General features: G+C 40.6%; 1 protein-coding gene across 1 annotated transcript in view; it reads left to right on the top strand.

Moving 5' to 3' along the window:
- Positions 1 to 23520, top strand: part of USF3 (upstream transcription factor family member 3) — a 45741-nt gene that overhangs the window by 4508 nt on the left and 17713 nt on the right. Inside the window, exons 2-5 of the mRNA XM_067545974.1 lie at positions 4674 to 4794; positions 7546 to 7610; positions 9444 to 9472; positions 16228 to 16310. Of these exons, the coding sequence (XP_067402075.1) occupies positions 7564 to 7610; positions 9444 to 9472; positions 16228 to 16310 (159 nt within the window). The 5' untranslated portion in view covers positions 4674 to 4794; positions 7546 to 7563. The remainder of the gene's footprint in view (positions 1 to 4673; positions 4795 to 7545; positions 7611 to 9443; positions 9473 to 16227; positions 16311 to 23520) is intronic.

Genomic DNA, 23520 nt, shown 5'->3' on the forward strand with positions numbered 1-23520 from the left:
CATCCACAAAAGAAGGAACTTTACGAGGTGTACTTTACCAAATGGAAAAGATTCATTATCTGTGCTCAACACCTGTTCTTCTTTGAATGCTTGCTTATTTCCATTTCATGTTGTGTGTGCGCGTGCGCGCGTGCCTGCAGACTGTCTTTTCATTCTCCATGATAATTCATTCTCCCCATCACCCCTCCCCACTCTCAGGGGCTTAGCCCATGGACTGGTGATAGGTATTGCTCACAGTTGGCTTTTAAGGACAGCACAAAATCTTAAAAGCTCTGATGAAAATGTCTCCCCTCTAGATCCTCTGAGGAGTGGGACAAATCTCTAATACTGAGAGTTAGTGAGAGATACCTCAGACTCTCAACTATGCCTCACAGAATTAAGTACAAATGGGGGCCTAACTTTATAGGACGCGCTTATAGTTTTAGAAGCTGAAACAATAAAACTTAAAGTTGGAGACTTGGTAATTATTCCTTACATGGGGATGTGATTAAAGTAGAGTGAGAATTTCTTATCAAGATCTTCTTGTATTCAGAGTAAGGAAGACCATTTAGTACCTATCTAGGAATAAGCCTGCTGTAGTCTCCATAGTAAAGGATATAGTCTTACCAGCTCAGAAAGCATTCTAGCCAGATTCACAGACAGGAGAAGAAGATCGTCACTTAAGCAGCAGCCTCAACTTTGAAAGTTTTGGCTCCATTTTCCCATTATGAAGCCATGTGCTCAACTAGGAGACCATTGGAATTGTACCTTTGAAAACCCTAAGTAAAACTGACTTTAAGTTCCCTGCAGCTTTTTCAGGAGTGAAGCTTCATCTTTCTCTGATTGGCTGTACTTTCAAAACTTGCAAAGGTATGTCCCTCAGGCAACTGTGGCCCCGCTTGAAGAAAGTGGAAGTGAGGCTCAAATGATAACTAAATATTTGGAAGAGTAAGCTCTTTTGGGAGCATAGACACAGAGCAATCTCTGAGGCTTGAGGATTGTAGACAAGTTGAGAATTTCCTCCTTCCAGCAAGAGAATCTTCATGCTACCTTATCTTAGCAGGTGCTCTGTTGGAAGACACGAGTTCTCCGGGTTCTAGGCTAGAGACTACACATTCAGGGAAGATAGCAATGGCATCCTCCTGCTAAGAGTCTCTGGAAAACATCCAACCACAAAAGGGGTGTGTGTGTTCATTCCAAATCTGGATGGATTCCTCTATCCCTCCGTGGGAGATGCTTCAGCATGGGCCCTCATCTAGGAGTAAGCCACCTTGGAAAATGGGTGCTTGAGATAATCAGGGGCTTAGTGGAAGTAAGGGGTAGGACACAGAGCTCTTCCAGCCCTAGGGGTGGGGATGCAGGCACAGAGCTCCTCTGCCCCCCATGGCCCTAGTGGAGGGAGCACAAAGTTGCCCAGTGCGCCTTGTTAATAAAGTTCCCCCCCTCCTCCCTTAATTAAAGGTTTTGAGAAATAAGGAAAAACTTTATTTTTTCCAGATTCTACCACATAATGCAGATTAACAGTATTTATGTAATACTCATTGAATGTCAATCTGTCTAATAATCCGGGGAAGGGAAAAAAAGATTGCATCTAGATGCTACACGTATACAAGAAACTCCTCTCCCTAGAGGACAGTAAACTGGACTGAAAAAGTGTTGGACTGGAAATGCATATTCTGTGTTTTATAAGAGGAAAAATACCCAGAGGGGTTTCTTTTCTTACCACTTCAAGTTCTTATCTGATAGTGGGCATAGATACATACTTGTGTTGGGCAACTGTTGATGTTCTAGAAATTTCCCTTTATAAATCTACATACACCCAATTAAAAAATAAAGAAATATAATTAAGATATTGCTAAATCTTGGCAGGCATGTCACAGGTATTTCATTTACACTAGTCGACTTTACTTAGGTCCCACACCTAAAGCTAGATAGTCTGATTTTAAAAAAAGGCACAGTGAATGAGGGAAACATGTTTAAAAAAAATCAGAAGCAATCACTTTAATTCAGTTAGTGGATATGTAGAGAGAGCTACATCTTGGAGAGAAAACTTGACCTTTTGTTTGTGAACAATTTAAGAGCAAGATTACTCAATCTAAAGTGGCTAAGAGAACCTATATAAGGTGTGTGAAGTTGGTATCAGCAGTATTATTGTAACGCATCATGCCCCTGTTTGGGCTATTTTACGGAATGTGAAGAAGGAAAAATAAGGCAAGTGTTGGATATTAAATCTTTTTGTTTTCTTTGTACGGTGCCTAACATAGTGGGGGTCCTGATCCATGAGTATGACTCTTAGCCACTACAATGGTACAAATAAAAATGATACCCTGTTATAGAACCTGAATCATATCAATGTTTTTAAAAAGATGCACACAAATATATAAAAATGAATTACGTGGATGATACTAATGATGTTGCTCCATGTGAAACAGTTTAAGCAGTAATCTGAGGAAGATTGTTTGATATGACTAATAATTTAAAGCGAAAATCAAAACTTGCTGTAATTTCTTATTTGGCCTCTACAAAAATAAAACGCTTAGGGTTATGTGTAACTGACATAGTAGACACCCTTTGTAAGATTAACTTCCCTCTTCTGCAAAAATTCCAGGATGAAGCTAAAACCTGGAATAAACCTCATATGAATTGGTTAGGAAGATGGTGTGTTATGTGTTAATTGGCTGCTGTGTGTCTTTTAGTATGCGCTACAGATAAAAATATTTTGAAATGTTGAGGGGGTGAGAGGTTGCTTGATTGATTCTTGTGAGCCTTTAAATGCTCTCACCTTAAACAGATAATTCTATACCAGTGTTTCTCAAATGGTGTTCCGCGGAACCCCAGGGTTCCGTGGGCTGAGTTGAAGGGTTCTGCGAAGAAGCGGAACCGTGCCGCCAAAAGTAACAAAAATCGGGTGCCGCCGAACAGCTGTTCGTGTGCCGCCAAAACAACCCTACACCGCGCCGCCGAAAAGAGGAAGATTTCCTCGATTTTTCGGCAGAGGGTATGGCATGGGCGCGCAAGGGTTCCGGAGGGAAATAAAATTGAGAAACACTGTTTTATACTAACTTTCAGAATAAATTCAGATGTGGGGAAAAAAATGGGTTGTGGATGAACACGGGAAGATTTAAATTGAAGAATAAGGAATATAAACTTAAACATATTTTTAATCATTGGCCAAGCTTGTGAGACCCTCTGGTCAACTTGATGACATTTCTTTATTGGGATATAACACAACACTTTTGAACACCACATCCAGTCAGTTCCAAAATCTGGGGAGTGTTCTATATATCAATCCGTAGAACTCTGCTTATTTTGGAGAAAATCTAAGCACTGGAAGGGGAGAATGGGGGACACATGAAGCCCCTGGCACCTGGTTAGCAGACCAAGCAACTTCAGTCAGGGTAGTCCTCTAACGTTGAAAGAAATGGTTGACGGCATCCACTAATGGATTCTTGCACAACAAGAGCTGTGTGGACTCTTCTCAAATTATGGGCAGAATATTATCAAGTTTTGCAGAAGTGGAAAATGTAATGTGAAACTGGCTGAATTTAACTGAATATTTTAAAAAATAAATAAATTGTGGTAAATGGGAGCAGAGGAGAGTGGTGAATCCTTCAGTTGTATTGTACATTATGAAACAAACATACTAATGATGTGAACTGCGAGGGAATGTAACCTATTTTAATATCTTGGTGTCTGCTTACTTTAGACTTTTAAAAAAAAATTTAAGATCATTTGACAGCTACTGAACAGGGGTGTTATGACGAAAGAGAAGTTAAAAGCCTAAAATGAATGCATGAGTTGAATATGTCTTGGAAATGTGTGTGATTAATTTTTATATATGAGATGTAGTAATGACTTCAATATTTAAAAAGGAAAGGCATGGAAATAGTTATGGGATGAATGAGTGAATGGGATGCCAAAGTGGCATCATTGGTGCAAAAGGAAGACACGTGGTAAGATGTTAGGTTGGATTATGAAGTATTTGGTAGAGTTTTGCAGAACCTGGATGACAAGGAGAAGAAATCATACAATGGAGAAGGGGACGCCAGAGGAGATATTCAAGACATGCTCACATTGTTGGGATAGGAAATTCATTTTAATGACTGTATTTTAGATAGGCTAGAGTTGGGTGATGTATAATATCAATTGGAATATGGTGACACTGTGGAAAGTTGATTTAGAGGTGATTAAGGGTGTAACTTTATGAAGCTCTGAGTACTATCAAGTCTGACTGAGGAGCTGAAGGTGTATGGACTCTTGCAGAATTGGGTCATAAATTGCCACAACTAGATGTGATCTCAGTTTTTGTTTTTTTGGGTTTTTTTTTTTACCCCCACAGCCTGGTGGTATTCCCTGCATCCATCTCATGCTCAAGGAAAGGATATTGGAGATAGAATCTGTTTTTCATGGTTGTCTTAATAAGCTTAGGTCTTTTGTTCAATCAACTCTTCAGGGTATAAGAGGCTTAGAATCTAGGCTTCATTTCTGTGTGCAATAAATACAGGGCCTCTGTATGCCTTCCCTCAGTTCTCTCATACACACAGTTCTAAACTTTGGAGCTCTTTAGATGGCTGACTTTTAGACTGTATGCAATCTTCTCACTTGTACAGAGACAGTACCATCAGGGTCGAGTTACAGAAACTTAAAACATTGCCTGGTGTCTGGATTTAATATAATTTTTTTCTCCTGTATAGTAACAAAAAAAAATTAAACATAAGAAGTCTGCCAGCGGAACCTGATGTGTCTGGATCAGAAATTAACGTGAGGTGAAGCTGGGAGGAGTCTGAGAGTCCATGTGAAGAGTTCCAGCCACAGGTTGGTGCATGAAAGAATGTTAGCAGCAACCCAAAGATCTATTGGATACCAATATTGGATACGATACCAAAAATTTATTTGATATTATATAGGATACTGTATTCTGGGCCTCACACATTGTTTTCTTAATCCATCTCAAACACTCTTTTATCCTGATTCAGCAAGGTATTTATGCATGTGCCTAACTTTGAAGCAATGGGACTGTTCATCTGCTTAAGTATCTTGCTGATTTGGGGCCATAGTGCAGCAGGTATGGGATTTTTATGACCTGCCAGGAAAATGACAAGATAAAAACATACAGTTTAAAGGTTGTTTTTCTTATTTTAAGTGAAATGATTTTTAAAAATGTAGCTGACTTTTCAGCATTTTTTTCAGTTTATTTTTTTGCCACTTGGTCAGTGCATACCTGTTAGTGTTTCACTTTGGTGCCTAGTCTGTTTCACTTTATGCTCTAATCATGTATTGATTGAGATGCAGCAACTTCAGGAGAGTGTCTTAAATTTTAAAATTGTTTGTTGAAATTAATTTAAATGTGTTTGTACATTACAATCTATTCACTCCTCCTGCCCAGACTCTTCCCTTCCCCAAGTCCAGACCCCTGAACTGTGTAGAGAGGTCTTCATCTGGTTCAGCGGGAGCGATGCTATGAAGGTGGCTGAGCCCGCCCTTGACAGTGTGTATCCAGGGGAAACATGGTCTGGCGCCTTATTGTAGTTGCGTATTAATTGGCTGTTTTTAAGGTGTGCTGATTAACACCCAGGTCACCCAGATTCATTGCACAGTAATTTTTTTTCATGGTCAAGGAATTTTGAAAAGTCCTATTCAGATCATGAAACTGACTGATTCTGCAGTTATGGCTCTCTGAGTAGACAGTAGGATTTGTTTGTGTTGGGTCTTTTGGAAGGGTCATAGAGGATTTACTGCTGTTGATCCGCAAATGCTCACCACACAACTCTTTCACTGTATGGAGCAGAGTGCTGTTTTCCTATATGTTGGCATGTGTGCCTTGCATTTCTTCATAGTGATCCATCAAGCTAACTAAGGGCTTGTCTTTGCAGAAACTGGAATCAAAATAACTAAACTGGTTGTAAGTCGCATCTTTTTGGTGCAAGTCTGAGTGTAGACACTGTTATTTCAGATTGAGTCCTAAATTTTGATTTAAGTCAGTAAAAAAATTGACTTAAAAGTTATATTGGTTCCAGTCTGTGCACAGACAGTCCCTAAGAGGCACTGTTTATGACCCTGAAAGGGAGTTCTTCTTGTCTTTTTCAGACAGAATGTAATTGCAACACAGACCCTTGAGTAGGGTTTAAAGTGAGTGAACAGAAGTCTGGGGAAATCCCTTATCCATTGTCACAATAAGTAGTTCTGCAGAATTCCATCCTGTCTGCAGTACAGAATTAATGGGCTAAATTTATCATTGGTGTAACACCAGTGATTTCAGTGGAGTTATACCAAGAATAAATTTGAGCTGCTATCACTTAGCTATGCTTGTATGAAAAAGACCAGATAATATTTGGAATACAAGAATAATTTTGTGCTATTTTTTTTAGAATTGAATCTAAATAAAGTCTAAGTACTGGATGCTAACTGATGGCAATAATTATTTAATGTCAGCATTAAGTGATTAATCAATATAATTTTGAATACATTTTGACATCTCCACTTCATTTACGGATCAGTGGAAACTTTCCTGTATACAAACACAGAAACATACATAAAACATTTTTAGAATAAAGAACAATGTAAAAAAAAGAAATTCTGTAAGAAATCCTCTTCCTGCTGTCATCTACAGCACATTCCACATAAGGTACAATCTCTAAAAACTTTCCTTTCCATAATGGCACATATATAAATAAAATATCCATCATTGTCATAACTTCATCTTCAAATTCACATAACCATACTATCAGGTCGTCTTAACAATGGTCTCAGTACAAACGGCTCACATTGTGTTCAATCTTTGGAAAGGTTATATGTAAAGTCATGTTGTGCATCAGGAAATGTAGTCATATTTTAACTTTGTTTTTACTGACTTCTATGTTTTTGAGAAAATGGGTTACTATTTGTAGCAACCTTAATTGTATACTAATGTAGGGTGGGGTTTTTTGTCTATTTAATTATTCCAGGGCTCAGCCCGGTACATTTGCCATAGTAGTGCCCAAAAGGAGTCTGATACTTGGTTAATACACTAAACCAAACATTTCGATAAAGAGCTTTTATACGTCATCTATACAAAAACAAGAGTTGATAAGAACAACCACTTTGGCAATGAAATACTTTTTATTTAATGAAATACACTCAATCTGGTTTGTTTCTTTGCTCAACATTTATTATTCACTTTATTCAAAACTGGGAACTGTACATGTATTGGAATGAAAGATTGTCCAGTTTCATCATATCTTCTGTGAGCATTTCGTGAAGAATTCAGATCCCACCCCCCTAACAACCAAGTGGTTTAATTTTCCATGTTGCTTCCCTGAATGAGTGTGAATACTTTTTTTTTTTTTAAAGCAGCACTCCTCAGGCAATGGTTCAGCACATACACAACAGTGCACTACAGGGACCATATTTACTCTTTTGGTGTATTCTTAACTAAAGATGTGCTAAATCAAGGCACTGGACTTCTTGGCTCATTCCAATAGATCATGTACTTATAGTTGAAACCTTAAAGATCGAGCTGCCACTCTGTTTATGCTAATAGAGTTCTGGGGAGTGAGTCTGCTAATTCCTTTGCCCATTCCTCTTCAGGCCCTTCTCTCTGAAACCATGCCAGAGATGACAGAGAATGAGACTCCAATGAAGAAACAGCACCGGTAAATATCTGTGGCCAGTTGACTGTCACATGTTCACCACCTGAAAACTCTATAGCGCCTCTGTCTCTGACTGCTGTACTGCTAGCCCATCTGTTCAAGGCAAACGTACCTTAGCAATCTAAGTGATGTCCTCTGATTATCTACAGAGCAGATAGGCAAGTTTCTCCCATATAATACCCTGCTAAGGATATCCCACCCCTGGTCTGGTGGTAACTTCCTCTAGAGATAATAGGGGTAATTCAGTCTCTCTGGCCCATACAATTCTTGGTTTCTAATCTAAATCTCCTAATTAGTGCAACACGTGATGGTGAGTTTTGATGTGGAACTAGGACCCATCAAACTCACAAAGGGACCACTAAATAGCCATTAGAAGGGAACAACGTTTAATTGCTCCTGAGCTGAGCTGGTTTCAAAATGGTGAAAGGCTCTGTAGTTCTTAGCAATACATTGAGATATCCAGTCCCCCAGCACCTGCTAATCTTCAAGAATGAGGCTTATTTTTTTGAGAGAAGTTTATTAAATCAAATTCTGATCTTTTTGGAGCTTGCACAGGCAGGGTCTCCCACTCTGTAGGGAAACAGGCAAAATGTCTTACATACTGCTTTATCTACGTCAAACACGCTGTATAACTACTACCCTATTCTGTTCTTGAAGCGACAGCTTCCATTAACAAAAATACAAATAATACAATGATAAAATAACTGTTAATGCGTCATTCACATTCACCTCTAAATGCACTGTCTTGCAATATAATATCATTTCAACAATTATAATTCTAGGTTCCTCACATTAGCTTAAGAGAGGTATGTAGATATTACACATTTAAAAGAAATTATGGTAGAAGGTAAAATTAAAATTGCAAAGCCAGCATAAAAAAACCTAACAAATTCCAGAATTCAGGTTAGCTGTATCACTTCAATTACTATGTATTTGAATACAGGATAACATTTTCAAACGTTCTTGGGTCCATTACAAGTGAAACGTAGACACTTTTGAAAATGTTACCCACAGGCTTTAATCACATAACTACGTACTGTTTTCTTTCCCCAAGAGCAGCGTTTGAACCCAGGACCTTCAGATCCACTGCATAAGCCTCTTCCACTTGAAACAGTGCTCGAATGCTGGGTATTCATGAGTTCTGTTTCTGGCTTTTGGAAGCAGAATGTGGCCAGGATGTGGTAGAGGCAGCATATTGAAGTATGTAATTTGGCACGTTCATTCTGAAGGGCAGTGCGGCAAAACAAATCAGACTCAGGCCCGTCATATTAGTTGCCTGGGTTCTATTCCCTGCTCTGGCTGAAGATACCATGTACAAATACTCTACAATCTTATCTGTGAAATGGGTGAATGACAGTTACTTCGGCTTGTGGTTAATAAAGGCTCTGAAATGCATATAAATATTAACAGCAGCTATTGGAAAAATACACTGGTTTTTTATTATTTATTTGTATTATCATAGCATGTAGGAGCCCCAGTCATGACCTTGACCCCATTGTGCTAAGCACTGTACAAAACAGAACAAGAAAACACTTCCTGCCCCAGTGAGATTACAATCTAAGTATAATAATACAAGAGATAACAGATGGCTTCTGACAGACTGATGGAAACAATGAGACAGTGTACCAGCAGCCTAACTGTTGTCAAATTTTTTGTAGACATCAAGGCAAAGGAATGTTCTAAGGAAGATAATGATTTAGTTTTGCAGATGTTTGTATTAAATGTATTTTTTAACCATAACAATGAAATTGCCTTAAAACATAAAAGAAATAATCATTCATATGGAGTTTTTTTCCTTTTATTTCACATAATTTCTTTTGCTCTCTTGTATTACAGAAAGAAAAACCGGGAGACACACAATGCAGGTAGGAACGATAGTGTTTTACTGTTCAGAGTTGAGCTGCACGACTCTTTGAGTTCCTTACTCTAATCTGCTTAAAAGCATACAAGAACTGGTGCATTTGGAATTAGGAAGGATCCATTTATTGGAGTGTATTATGTGAAAAGACTGCAGAGCTTCACATGGAACATCTGCAGCAGAGCTGCCCAGTGGACAGCCATAACCATCCTTTAGTTTTCTAAGGCTATGGAAAATGTATAAAATAATAGAAATAATACTTTGGATATACAGGAGAGCCCCTCTGAGTATGACCTTTCACTCATGTCCCCTATTTCTCCCAAACATCTCTGTGGACATCTTTTCATTTCATTGCTAATTAACTCAGCAAATCAACAATTTCTATTCAGCTATAAAGGAAGATATAAGCAAAAGCAGATACTGGTTTTGTGTGACTGTGTTTTTGGGAAGACGTATGTAAAGTATATGGAGATCAGGGGAAGGCACCTAATGCACAGAATGCATTTTAACTTTTAGAGGCTTTGGATTAATTATTCAAAGATGGGATTACTCCACAGCATAAACTTCCGTTGCATTCTGTTGAACACCACCAATCCAGAAGTCCTCCATAAAACCAATCTGTGCTTTGTGGAGATTTTTCCCCTCTCTTTATGCATTACCCTTTCCTCTCTGTCGGTTCCCAGTTTCAGCATTGTTTGGGAATTCAGCAGCAGGCCAGGCCAGGGAGGGGCAGGTTAGGTTCAGAAAAGTGGATTTCAAACAACTCAGAGAAATAGTAGGCAAGATCCCATGGAAAGATCAATTAGGAAGAAAAGGTGTGGAAGGAGGCTGGCAGTTCCTAAAATATGTAATACTGAAGGCTCAAGAGCAAGCTATTCTGACGCAGAGGAAAGATAGGAGCCACTGGAGGCCAATGTGGCTGCACAAGGAGCTTTTTAGCTATCTAAAAACCAAAATGATATGAATGTATCAATGTATGTATCCAGCCATACACAAAATGGAAGGAGAGGCATGTCACCAAGGAAATATACATGGGAATAGCACACGCATATAGGGATAAAATCAGGAAAGCCAAGGCACAGAATGAGTTACAGCTAGCAAGGAATGTTAGGGATGACAAGAAGGGATTCTTCAAATATGTCAAACAAAAAAGAAAGATCACAGATGTTGTGAATCTGCTGCTTATTGAAGAAGGTGACCTGGTAACGGAAAATGATAGGAAAGCAGAGCTGCGCAATGCCTACTTTGCTTCAGTCTTCACACAAAAAATAACATGTGGACCAGACAACTGGTAAAGTTACCATAGGCAACAAAGGGGAAAGGATGCAGATTGGGATAAGTAAAGAACATGTCAAAGATCTTCTGACCAGTTTGAATGAATTCAAATCAGCAGGGTCGGATGCTATTCACCCGAGGGTGCTGAAGGAATTAGCTGCGGAAATCTGAGCCACTGGCAATAATACTTGCAAACTCACGGATGAGAGGAGAGGTCCCGAAAGATGGGAGAAGGGATAATGTGTAGTGCCCATCTTTAAAAAGGGGAAAAAAGGAGGAGCCAGGGAACTATAGACCAGTCATCGTGACTTCAATACCTGGGAAAGCTGCTAGAGCAATATCTAAAACATTCAGTTTGCAAATACCTGGAGGATGAAGGGGTGATCACTAGCAGCCAGCATGGATTTACTAAGAACAAATCATGCCAAACCAGCTTGATTTCCTTCTTTGACAGGGTAACTGGTTTGGTGGATAGGGGGAATGCAGTGGACATAATATACCTGGACTTCAGCAAGGCTTTTGACACAGTCCCACATGACATTCTGATAGGTAAGCTGGAGAAATGCGGGCTTGGTGGAACTACCATTAAGTGGATACAAAATTGGTTAAACAGCCACAAACAAAGAGTAACTATTAATGGAATGATGTCAGATTGGAGGGAGGTCTCAAGTGGGGTTCCACAAGGATCTGTTCTGGATCCAGTGTTGTTTAACAATTTTATTAATGACCTGGATGTAGGAATAGAGAGAGCATACCAATCAGATTTGCAGATGACACAAAGCCAAAGATTGCCAACACTTTGGAGGATAGAGCTAAAATTCTGAGGGATCTTGGTAAATTGGAGAACTGAGCTATAGATGACAAAATTAAATTCAACAAAGACAAATGTAAGGTGCTCCACTTAGGGAAGAAAAACCAAATGCACAAACACAGAAGGGGGGATAACTAGCTTGGCAGCAGCCCTGCAAGAAGGATCTGGGAGTTGCTGTGGATCACAACCTCAACATGAGTCAGTAATGTGATGCTGTTGGGGGGGGAAAAAAAGCAAATGCAATTTTAGGTTGCATTAACAGAGGCATAGCATGCAAGTCACAGAAGGTGATAGTACCGCTCTACTCAGCGCTGGTTCGGTCTCAGCTGCAGTGCTGTGTCCAGTTTTGGACACCAATGTATAGAAAGGATGTAAAGAAACTGGAAAGGATCCAGAGGCAAGCGACAAAAGTGGTAAAAGGGATGGAAGGCGAGCCATACGAGCAAAGGCTGAAGGAACTGGCTATGTTTTGTTTGGAAAAGAGGAGATTAAGAGGGGGACATGATAGCAGTCTTCAAGGCTGCCATAAAAAAGATGGAGAAAAGTTTTTCTCTTGCCACAAAGGGCAAGAGGCAGTGGGTTCAAACTATAGCAAAACAGCTTTAGATTAAATCTCAGGAAGATCTTCCTAACTATAAGAACAGTAGGACAGTGGAACAGACTGTCTAGGGAGATTGCAGAAGCTCCTTCACTGGAGGTTTTCCAAAGGAGGCTGGCTAGCCATCTGTCTTGGATGATTTAGACACAACAAATCCTGCATTTTGGCAGAGGTTTAGACTAAATGACCCTTGCAGTTCCTTCTAACCCTATGATTCTCGGTTTGAACTAGTTTATCCTAAAAGTTCTGATCCAGTTCTGCCTCCAACAGCCAGATTCCTCCCTGAAATAATGCTAACTAGTGGCATTCCCAAACCTAAAGAAAGCTGTTCAGTGCTTAAAGATGGGTTGTGGGAATTAGAGGTCCTGGTTTCTGTTCCCAGCCTACTGTGTGCCTTGATGTCCTCATCTGTAATAGGAGGATTATATTCGCCTATGTCACAGAAAGGTGGTGAAATTTAATGTTTGTAGGGAGCTTTAAGCTTTTGAGATGAAAGGTGCTGTAGTAATTCATAGTATTAAGGTGTAGAATGACAGAAGATTAGCTAATTTCTTAAGGGTTAAGAAATGTTAACAAATAGACTTTCTGCAATCTAGCATTATAATTAGTGACGTCTATACTTAAGATTGTTGAAGTGTTGCCATCCTAGGTCCCTGATTTCAGTTGCTCTTATTTTTCCAAAACTGTCACCCATTGGGCTGAAGGTTTCCAGTCATGGGCACTGAATCCTTACTACCCTGCACCTAGTCATTTACACTTGGACAAATCCACTTTGCATTCACCTGGCACAGGTATTAATGTTGACTGCACAGTTTATAAGTCTGGGACAAATCAGACCAGCTGGGCCAGATGTTAAAGGTATTTAGAAGCCTAAATATGCAAATAGGCTCCTAGTGGGATTTTCAAAAATGCCTAGGTGCCTAACTTCCATTGATTTCAAGATGCTCCATCTTTGTTTCCTTTTTTTTGTGCCTTGAAGAGAGAGTTTACTTTTTTACAAACAAGCAGAAAAATAAGTTTGAGGAATCCTTAGAGAAGTTTATAGTAACACACATTTTGTGATCAAATACGGCTGAAATTGAGAAGTTCCCTCCCCCACCCTTTACCTCACCATCCTCCCTGTAGTCAACTTTACCTTCAGCGTATGAAATATTAAATTGACTGAAAAAAGTACGTGATGCGAGTCTTTAATTTCCATTGCTACTTCTGAGTTTAAACGTGAAAATATTTTTCTTGGGCTCCAAGGTTCAGATGCCCTATTTGATTATTCTGTAATGTTGTTTGATGTAGAGAGAAAAGGTTGAATCATCTGAAAAGAATATTAATAATTTAAAAAAGAAATAGATGTGAAGACTAAGTAAAAGAACATCCAGGTATCCTTGTTAATGTGCTAACTAGACTAGGCAATATATTGTTTCATAGGAAAGTTTCAATCCTAGATAATTTTTACCAATGTCTGTACTGTGCATGTTCTGGATTTTCCTGAAGTTTTAGAGTGGGAGGAACTAAGTAATTTTATGTAAAAAAATTTTAAATTATGTTAATGAAGTTAATCTTCTACTTCAAATATCAAGCTGTTCTGTATTCCAAATAAGGACTATCTTGCAAGTCTTTCAGCAAATTCATTTACACTTACAATTATCTTTATTATCATCTGTTTATTGAGAGAGGTTAATATGTCAGGTCTGGGGGGAGGAAAAGCTAATATTTTTTCAAAACACATTTTGAGATGGATCCAAAAGCACACTGACTTGGAGAAAGATGTTATTGCTTCTAAGAGCCAAATGTTCATCGTTAGATTTAAACCCATTTCCGTCTAAACTTTGTCTTAACAACAGTTTTTATTATCTTTGTTATCTATTTTTATTATTAATTTAGCATTTGTATCATAGTGGCACCTAGACGCTCTCATCAGAAGTAGGGTCCTCTCTGTACAACACCTAGCACAACACAAAAGGAGATGCAACCCATGCTTCCAGAGAACTTTCTGTTCAAAGGTTTTAAGAAACTAAGGCTGTTCTAGCTAGACAGTTGACTACTAAGGATACTAGTGAGCTTGATATTGAAGATCAGTTATCAAGCCCACTGGTGCTGAAATTTGAACCTTTAATTCATTTATAAACTTTGCTCTTTGTAGTTGTGAAATTGTTACAGACAATAAGCTACTCGGTTTATATTATATTATAATTAAATAGCTTTTGGAATATATGCCTGCAATATCTGCTTTCTGAATAAGAAATTATACTATGGAAAATTCCTCCATTTGTATTGATATATAGTAATCTGTTGTTCAATTTATAGGTCTTTTATCTCTTTGAGGATCTACACTTTTTTTTTGCATTCAGTGTTTATAAAGAAGGGTGGTCTTTTGTTATCAAGGTATTGGACTGGGACTCAGGAGATTAGGGCTCAACTCTGCCTCAGATGTCCTGTGTAACCTTGGGCAAGTCACTTAGGGCCCAGTTCAGCAAGGTACCCTATGGAAATACTCATGTGTTTAAAGGCTTAAGTACCTTACTGAACTGGTGCCTGTGACTACCTGTGGCTGTTCCCCATCTGTAAAATAAGGATGATAATACTCTCTTTCTCCTACCATTTGTCTGCTCTGATTAGACTGTAAGCTGTTCAGAGCAAGGGTTGCCTCTTACTGTATATTAATACAGTTGTTGGTTTGGGATTTTTTTAGCATATTTGGCCACATACTGGAGATCTCTAGCCACTACTGTAATACAAACAGTAAAAATGCTCTATGGGCTTGTTTCAGTAGTTATTGATATGCTGAAACTACAAATGCAACTTTTTTAAAAAAATGAATGCATTCATCTTAAATGGATGTGGTAGAACTAAATATTGTTCCACTTGTAATAAATATGCATAGGTGTAACTAAATCTGCCTACATACATGCTCCTGTTCTTCTCCCCCACCTACACCCCAAGGTGGCCTGTTACAAGAAATGTAAGGAGATGCTTATCTCCTGCCATGATGGAGGCATGCTAGCCTGCCATTTGGGCATGTGAGTGGATTTTGGTTGGTGATTTGCCTGTTGGAAGAACTATGGAACATCTCAGGGCAACAACTCACTCACTCTCTTTGGGAAGGAGCTGTATGCCAATTGTCAACTTTGCTCTGAGTAATAGACCAAAACATCTCAGGAATCAGCTGCAAAAGCAGCTGCTCAACCATGCTACCATGTGGATAAAGAACATTTTCAGGAATCTGATTGCATTGGGAGGGGAGAGAGGCTAACAGGCTTTGAAAAGGTCAAGCTTGAAAGCCTTGTGAGTTTGCATAACTGCACTTAATGAATTCTTAACCACAGTTGTCATGACTAAGGTGTTGCATGGAGACTAACCATGTCATAAGAGGACTAAAATTAATTCAGGTTTTTCTTGTCTTCCTCCAAAAGGGCCATAAAGTGGAAGCATTTTCATAAAATATTTTCTTGGTTTGCCCTTCACTCCCATCCATAGCTAAAGTCTGCAATAACCATTGCTGTCCTGGAAGATGTTAAAAATGAATGGTCGGTGCTCCACATACTTAGAGCTAAACTATGTTCTCTATGTTCTGCTGCACCCAGCTACATATAGAATTGGTGCTTCAGCCTCAGAAAATCCAAGCTATTTCTTGTTTGGGGGCTGAGGACTGGAGTGGGACACCAGGGTTTCATTCCCAGCTCTGCAACTAGTTCCTTGTGTGTCCTTATGCCAGTTAGTTTGTCCATCCGTGAAATGGAAGTAATGATCACTACCCAACCTTGAGATGCTTACCCAGCCTTTGAAACTCTCAGCTGGAAAGCATTATAAAAATATGAAGTGGTGTTATATGTTATGTCACTGCTTCCCTTGAGTGATCCTTTTGATCCTCCCCTTTTAAAATATCCCGTCCTCTGTCACAGCCCTCAAACTCCATTGAGTCAGAACTCAACAGTTGAGGTTTTTCTTCAGAGCTAGTTCTTGGTGCTAAGCTGCCCAGTAGAGTTTGTGATAAGCATGAAGTAATACATTTATGAGTGCACACATTGGGGCCAGGTGTGCTGTTGGTGTGTTCCAATGACAATGCATTTTATTTTTTACCTAGTGGAGAGACATCGAAAGAAGAAGATCAATGCTGGAATAAACCGAATTGGAGAGCTCATTCCGTGTTCCCCAGCACTTAAGCAGGTAAGTGGACATTTAAATGTGTACTGCTATTAGCAGCTGTAATTACACAGAGATACGTCTTGCTTCAGACTTCATGAAAGAGGCACAATGGGGTTTGATATACTCAAGGAAACCTGGATGAAAACTTTATTTACAATGTTATTTGTGTTGGAAATTACAGTGCGATATGAATGCATTTCTTTGAAATATGAATCTTCCATCTGACTAGGAATTCACTATCACTCTGAAAAGTTCCAGAGGGGTAGCCGTGTTAGTCTGTATACAGCAAAAATGACGAGAGTCTTGTAGCACTTTAAAGACTAACAAATTTAATTCCTGCAGGCATAAACTTTCATGAGCTGTAACCCACTTCATCAGATGTAAGGAATATAAATCAAATAGGGTGTGTGTGTGTGTGTGTGTGTGTGTGTGTGTGTGTGTGTGTGTGTGTGTGTGTGTGTGTGTGTGTGTGTGTGTGTGTGTGTGTGTGTGTACATCCAAGGGTAAGGAACAACAGTAGGGAAGGTAGGTATAAGCAAAGTCCATTCAGTTAGAGTAGTTGAGGCCTATTCATAAGCATTGATTAGGAGGTGAGAATGTGTGAACAGTGACAATTACTTCTTGTAATGAGAGAACCATTCCAAGTCCCTATTTAGACCCAGTTTGATTGTGTCAAGTTTGCAGATGGTTTCTAGCTCTGCAGTTTCTCTTTGAAGTCTATTTTTGAAGTTTTTTTGTAGAAGTATGGCAACTTTCAAGTCAGTGACAGAGTGTCCTGGGAGATTGAAGTGCTCTCTGACTGGCTTATGGATGTTATTATTTTTTATGTCTGGTTTGTGTCCATTTATTCTTTTGCGTAGTGACAGTCCGGATTGGCTATTGTACATGGCAGAGGGGCATTGCTGGCACATGATGGCATATATTACATTAGCAGATGTGCAGGTGAATGACCCCTTATGGTGTGGCTGAGTTGGTTAGGACCTGTGATGGTGTCACTAGAGTCGATGTGGGGGCAGAGCTGGCAACGGGGTTTGTGGCAGGGATAGGTTCCTGGGTTAGTGTTCTTGTATGGTGTACAGTTTCTGGGGAATATTTGCTTCAGGCTGGGGGGCTGTCTGTAAGCAAGGATAGGTCTGCCTCCCACAGCTTGAGTGAGTGAGGGATCATCTGCTAGGTTAGGTTGTAGATCCTTAATGATGTGTTGGAGAGATTTTAACTGGGGACTGTAGGTGATGGCCAGTGGTGTTCTGTTGTTTTCTTTGTTGGGTCTGTCCTCTAGTAGGTGACTTCAGGGTACCCGTCTGGCCCTGTCAATTTGTTTCTTCACCTCTCCAGATGGGTACTGTAATTTTAAGAATGATGATGAAAATGTCATCAATGTAGTGTAGGTAAAGGAGAGATGCTTGGGGATGAGTTTTGAGGAAGCGTTGTTCTAGGTCAGCCATAAAAATGTTGGCATACTGTGGGGCCATGCGGGTGCCCAGAGCTGTACCACTGACTTGAAGATTGGCTCCAAATCTGAAGTAGTTGTGGGTCAGGACAAAGTTCAGCTACCAGGTGTGACATATCATCATCAGGGAAAACGTTCCTGATGGCTTGTAGTCCATCTTTGTGTGTAATGTTGGTGTAGAGAGCTTCTTCATCCATAGTGGCTAGGATGGTGTTTTCTGGGAAATCACTGATGGATTGTAGTTTTCTCAGGAAGTCAGTGATATCACGAAGATAGCTAGGAGTGCTGGAGCATAAGGCCTGAGGGGAGAGTCCATATAGCCTGACAGTCCTGCTGTGAGAGTGCCAATGCCTGAGATGATGGGGCGTCCAGGATTCCCAGGTTTGTGGATCTTGGGTAGCAGATAGAATAACCATGGTTGGGGCTCAGGGGGTGTGTCTGTGTAGATTTGTTCCTGTGTTTCTTTAGGGAGTTTCTTAAGTAGATGTTATAGTTCCTTTTGGTATTCCTCAGTGGGATCGGACAGTAGTGGCTTGTAGAATGTGGTTTTGGAGAGTTGTCTGGCAGCCACCTGTTCATAATCCAATCTATTCATGATGACAACGGCATCTCCTTTGTCTGCCTCTTTGATTATGATATCAGAGTTGTTATTGAGGCTGTGGGTGGCGCTGCATTCTGCATGGCTGAGGTTATGGGGTAAGTGATGTTGCTTGTCGACAATCTCAGTTTGTGCACGTTGGCGGAAACTCTATGTAAAAGTCTAGTCTGTTGTTTCGACCGTCAGAGGAGTCCATGCAAAATTCTTCTTGTATTTGTGGGTTAGTGTGTTGTTCAGTGGTGTAGTGGAAATATTCCTTGAGTCGGAGACAATCACTCTGAAAGGAGTGGTCTGCGTTTGACACATGAACGACATTCTCCTCCATCAGGTGCCCTAGTTCACTTATACAGCTCTTTGGAGCAGGTATTTTTGAAAAGCATTTGCCCAGCTAGCAATAGTGACTCTGTACTGACAATGTGAATTCAAGGGGTCTGAGAATGAAAGGCAGCAGGCTGTATAAAGTCATCTGCAGAGAAGTTATGATGATTTTTTTTTTCCTCCTTCACACGTGTAAATTTGGAAGCTGGTGTACTTGCCCATACTTTTCTAGTCAGTCTGGTTGTACCTACTTAGGAGGTGATTCACAGTTCCCCCAAGCTCTAAGTTGCTAGACTGTTTTCCTATTGACACTACTAAGTGTGTTCTGTTGTGATGCTGTCTTTCATGTATAAGTGGCGAAAGTTATAGACTGAGAGCAGTTTTCTGTTGACTCTTCTTCCCCATGCCTGCCCCTTTCATTTCTTCACTCAGTGTTGCTGTATGATACGAATACAATCCTATACATGTTCATTTTGTAGTCTTTTATTTAAATCAGGGGTGGGGAACCTTTTTCCTTCCAAGGGCCATTTTTATATTTATAACTTAATTCGCGGGCCATGCTGCCGATTCCGCCGCCAACTTCCCCCCCGCCGCCGAATTCCCTCCGAATTCCCCACCCCACGCGCCGCTGCCGAATTCCCCCTGCCGCCGAAAAGGGGCAAATGGCGGCAGGGTTTCGGCGGTGGGCACTGCCCCCCTCTCCGCCGCTGTGAAACCGCACCGCCGCCGACTCCTCCTCCCGCCGCCGAATTCACGCCGAATTCCCCGCCATCGCCCCTGACTTCCCCCCCGCCGCCAGACCAAATGATTTCATGGGCCTTATTATACAGCCCGCGGGCCGGACCAAATGATTTCGCGGGCCTTATACGGCCCGCGGGCCGGACGTTCCCCACCCCTGATTTAAATGGACATAAAGCAGTTTACAGTGTTAAATAATAATGGTGAAGGGAGATGAAGAAGTCTAGGTAAGGGAAAAGAATGGAGAGTTCTTCTGTCTGCTGTATTCAGCTTCCTGCCTTCACTTTGTACGTTCTTTACCTTGTTTATTTGTTCTAGTAGTTTCTTTTCATTATTTATTCTCATATGATAGCTATTTATTTTATTTAACACTGTTGTGTTGGTAGAGGAGGGGTGGGGGACTTCTTCCCCTCATCTTTTTGGATCTTTTGTTTGTGCCCCCCATTGGCACCTCAGCCTGGTTCTAACTGCCCTATTGAATTTTTCGAACCAATGGTGACCTGCTCCCCCCTCCACCTCTCCCTTAAAACGTTGTTCCTAATTGCCATTACCTCAGTAAGATGAATGGGGGAGCTGGGAGTGCTCATAGTTGACCCACCATACACACAACCTTCTACAAAGACTGAGTTCTACTTTGTCCCCATCCTCACTTCCTTCCAAAGGTCTCCTTGGAACATAACAACCAGGAGATTTGCCCACTAGTTTTCCACCCAAAGCCTCATGTCTCCAGAGAATATTCAAGACTTCATTCACTGGATGTCAGAAGAGCCTTTGCCTTCTATATGGACAGAACTAAACCATTCTGGGTCTCTCCCAGGTTATTTGTATCAGTTGCAACTAGATGAAGGGCCAACCAAGTTCCACACTAAGACTGTCTAAGTGGGTTCTGGGTTTCATTTTGACCTGCTATGAAAATGCTGGGGTACAGCCCCCTCACATCACATTCCACTAGAGCTCAGTCCACATGGATAGCTTTACTGAATGATGTCCCCATAGCAGAAATTTGCAGGACTGCTACTTGGTTTTCTGTCCATATCTTTGCCAACCATTACACCATCGTACCTGCTTCCAGAGATGACAGCACCATTGGTGGTGAAGTTCTTCTAATTGTCCTGAAGTTACCTCTTCATTGAGGTCCTGCCTGGGAGTCTCCTACAGTGGGTCACCCATAAGGACACATACTCAAAGAAGGAGAGGGTACTTACCTTACAGTAACTGGAGTTCTTTGAGATGTTTTGTCCCAGTGGATGCTCCATCTCCCATCCTCCTTTCCCTCTGCTGCGAAGTTCTGGCTTCACAGTCAATAAGGAACTGAGAGGTAGTGACTCTCATCTCCCTGTATGCACTCACTTGGAGCACAAGTCACTGTTCTGTGCTGGTGGGGAGCCTGCAGACACTATTTTACAGTCTCCAATCCAGAGCACATGGGCGCATGCACATCCTACAGTGGAGCACTCATAGGGACAAAATATCTCAAAGAACTTAAGTTACTGTAAGAAAAATAACCTCTCCATCTCTCACCAGCTGCAGCCAGAGGAGAATCCAGACAGAAGAAGAGAGGGAGCAGGGAAAGAAGTGGAAATAGACAAGGTCCATGAGGTTAGCTGGAGAAGCCCATGGAAGGATGTATTAAAAAAAGGAAGGTAGTTTTGAACTAGATCTTGAAATAAATGGGAAGCCAGTGGGGTTGTTTGAAGATGTGGCTGGTGGCACTTCTTTGTAAGTGTGAGAAGATGGGAAACATTTTTGTATATACACTAGAAAGCTTAGTGGACAGAATAAACATGTATAAGATGGGAAACCTTTATTAAGTTGAATCCCTTTTACACTCTTCCTGAATTGTTCACTATATTAGTTGTAAGACCAGATTCAGTCACTTGATACTTTCCCTTTTTGAGTTTCTTTGCTAATAACAGATTTGCAGCACAGCACACTGTAGATTGTGTTATGTATCCATTATCCATTATTTGACAAAAATATATAACTGTTCAGCTGCTGGAGCTGCTTGGCGTTCAGATCCTGTGACTGCTGGCTTTTGGCATCAGGATCTGTCAGCACATGCATTAAAAGCATTTATCCCAGAAAAACAGAGTGTGCTCTGGGAAAGGGACATGGTCAGAGATGAAACCTTGTGACCTCAAATGAAAAGTCTTGCAGTGCAGTACAGGGAAAGGGTTAAGTTAGTTACCTTTCTCAAGATGTGTTTGACTAAAGTTTGGGGAGCTTTTGGGGTTTCCATGATTTGCCACCCTCGAACTATTTACTGGGTTCTCAAAACTGATCTGAGTTCCAAATTTTTTCCTTTCATTTAAACCATATTTCTTCCCCTAGCTTTTCTACATAAAAGGAACCCTGATCTCTGCGTATGTCACGTTCAGCTAGGGAAGGAGAATGCAGAACACACTTGCCTCAGTGGGAGAGAGAAACCTAGAAAGTAGGGATGCCTGAAGGATAGAGATAGCAAAATAGCCACGAGTTTGCAATGCGATAAGGCTACAAAAAAGGTTAGCATTCTTTTGGGCTGCATATACCAAGGCATCACATGATGCAGCGGGGAGTTGTAGTCCCAATCGATGCATCCTTGTTGCAACCACACCTAGACTATCGTGTCCAGTTCTGGGCACCACATAACTAGAAAGATATTGACAACTTGCAGAAAGTTCAGAGAGCAGCAACAATAATGATTAGGGGCTGGAGGGACTGATTTAGAAGGAAAGATTAAGAGCTAAATGTGTCTAGCTTGACTAAATGACAACTCAAGGTGAGACAAATAACAGACTAGAAATATTTTGCAGTGTGTAAATACTGTGTGGAGGGAAAGGAATTATGGAGTGTGGCACTTTGAGGGATCACTAGGAGTTCTGAGATTGAATTAAAAGGAAAACAGAGTCTGACTATAAGGAGAAACAACAGACATGAGATGTTACAAGCCATGAATAGTCTTCCAGTAGAAGGGGTGGAAGTGATTTGGGACTCTTGACTCATCATTAGAAAATATATGAAAGAGAACAATTCTGCACTGGCCATGAGAGAGAAACTGGGATGATCTAATAGTTCTTTTCTACTTCAAACCTCTGTGATTCTGTCCGGGATAGAAGAATCTTGATCCGCCAAAAGCTCTTCTGGCACCAATGTTACTGCATTCTGTTTTTTGTACATCTGCTGTTTATTTCTCTGTGTGATGTTTTTCTCTCTGTTCCTAAGCAGAGTGCAAAGCCAATTGCCTGAGTCAAAAGTTTGAATCTATGGTGTTTGACTGGGAAACACAATTCTGATGAATCATGAAATGGAATGCTGCAGAACTGCTTATTCTGAGATGGGAGCTGATCAAACTTCCTTACCCTTCCCTTTCACCTTCATCCCCCAGTTTGAGTGCCAGAAGAGGTCTGTCTACTGGTTAGAGCAGGGGACTGGGATTCAAGACTCCTGGGTTCTTAGTCCTTGCTCTGCCACTGACTGTGTGACACTAGGCGAATCACTTCCTGTACTTCAATTTCTCCATCTGTAAAACAGGGAAAATATCTACCTCACTGAGTGTTGTGAGGCCTAATTCTTTTTTAAAGCATTTTTCATGGCTCAAATTAATAATTTTAAGGCCAGAAATGACTATTCAGATCATCTAGTCTGATATCCTGCTTAATACAGGCCACATATTTTCATGCATTAATGTCTGATTTGACATGAATTTTTCTTCCTATCATGTAAGCCAAATGCAATAAAGCCCAGTAACGTTTGGTTGAACTAGATTAGAGCATATCCTTTATAAAGACACCCATCTTGATATCCATGCAAGGTGGTAGTATAAGAAGGTGTAAAGTTCAGATGATATACAGGATCACACTGTTGTCAGCACACACAAAAACATTGTGGTGTAAACATCTGAGACATTCTAGCGCCTGATCTTGGATGTTTTTTCTACTTTTTGTTTTATTTTGTTCACAGCAAAAGTATTGCTGCTGCTTCAAAGTGATTGTCCACATGGATTCCACTCCTGGTACACATGTGCCCTCGTATGCACCAGATTGGATTCTTTTGGGCTGGCAGTGTCCATTGAGACTGCAACTGTGCCCTAGATGTCCTCATGCTCCACTGACGAAGGGCATAAAGGGCAGAGTGGGCCCAATCAT

The sequence above is a fragment of the Emydura macquarii genome, unplaced genomic scaffold, assembly GCF_026122565.2.
Source record: "Emydura macquarii macquarii isolate MOO-44397 ecotype Brisbane River unplaced genomic scaffold, CSIRO-AGI_Emac_v2 contig_1119, whole genome shotgun sequence".
Lineage (NCBI taxonomy): Eukaryota > Metazoa > Chordata > Testudines > Chelidae > Emydura > Emydura macquarii.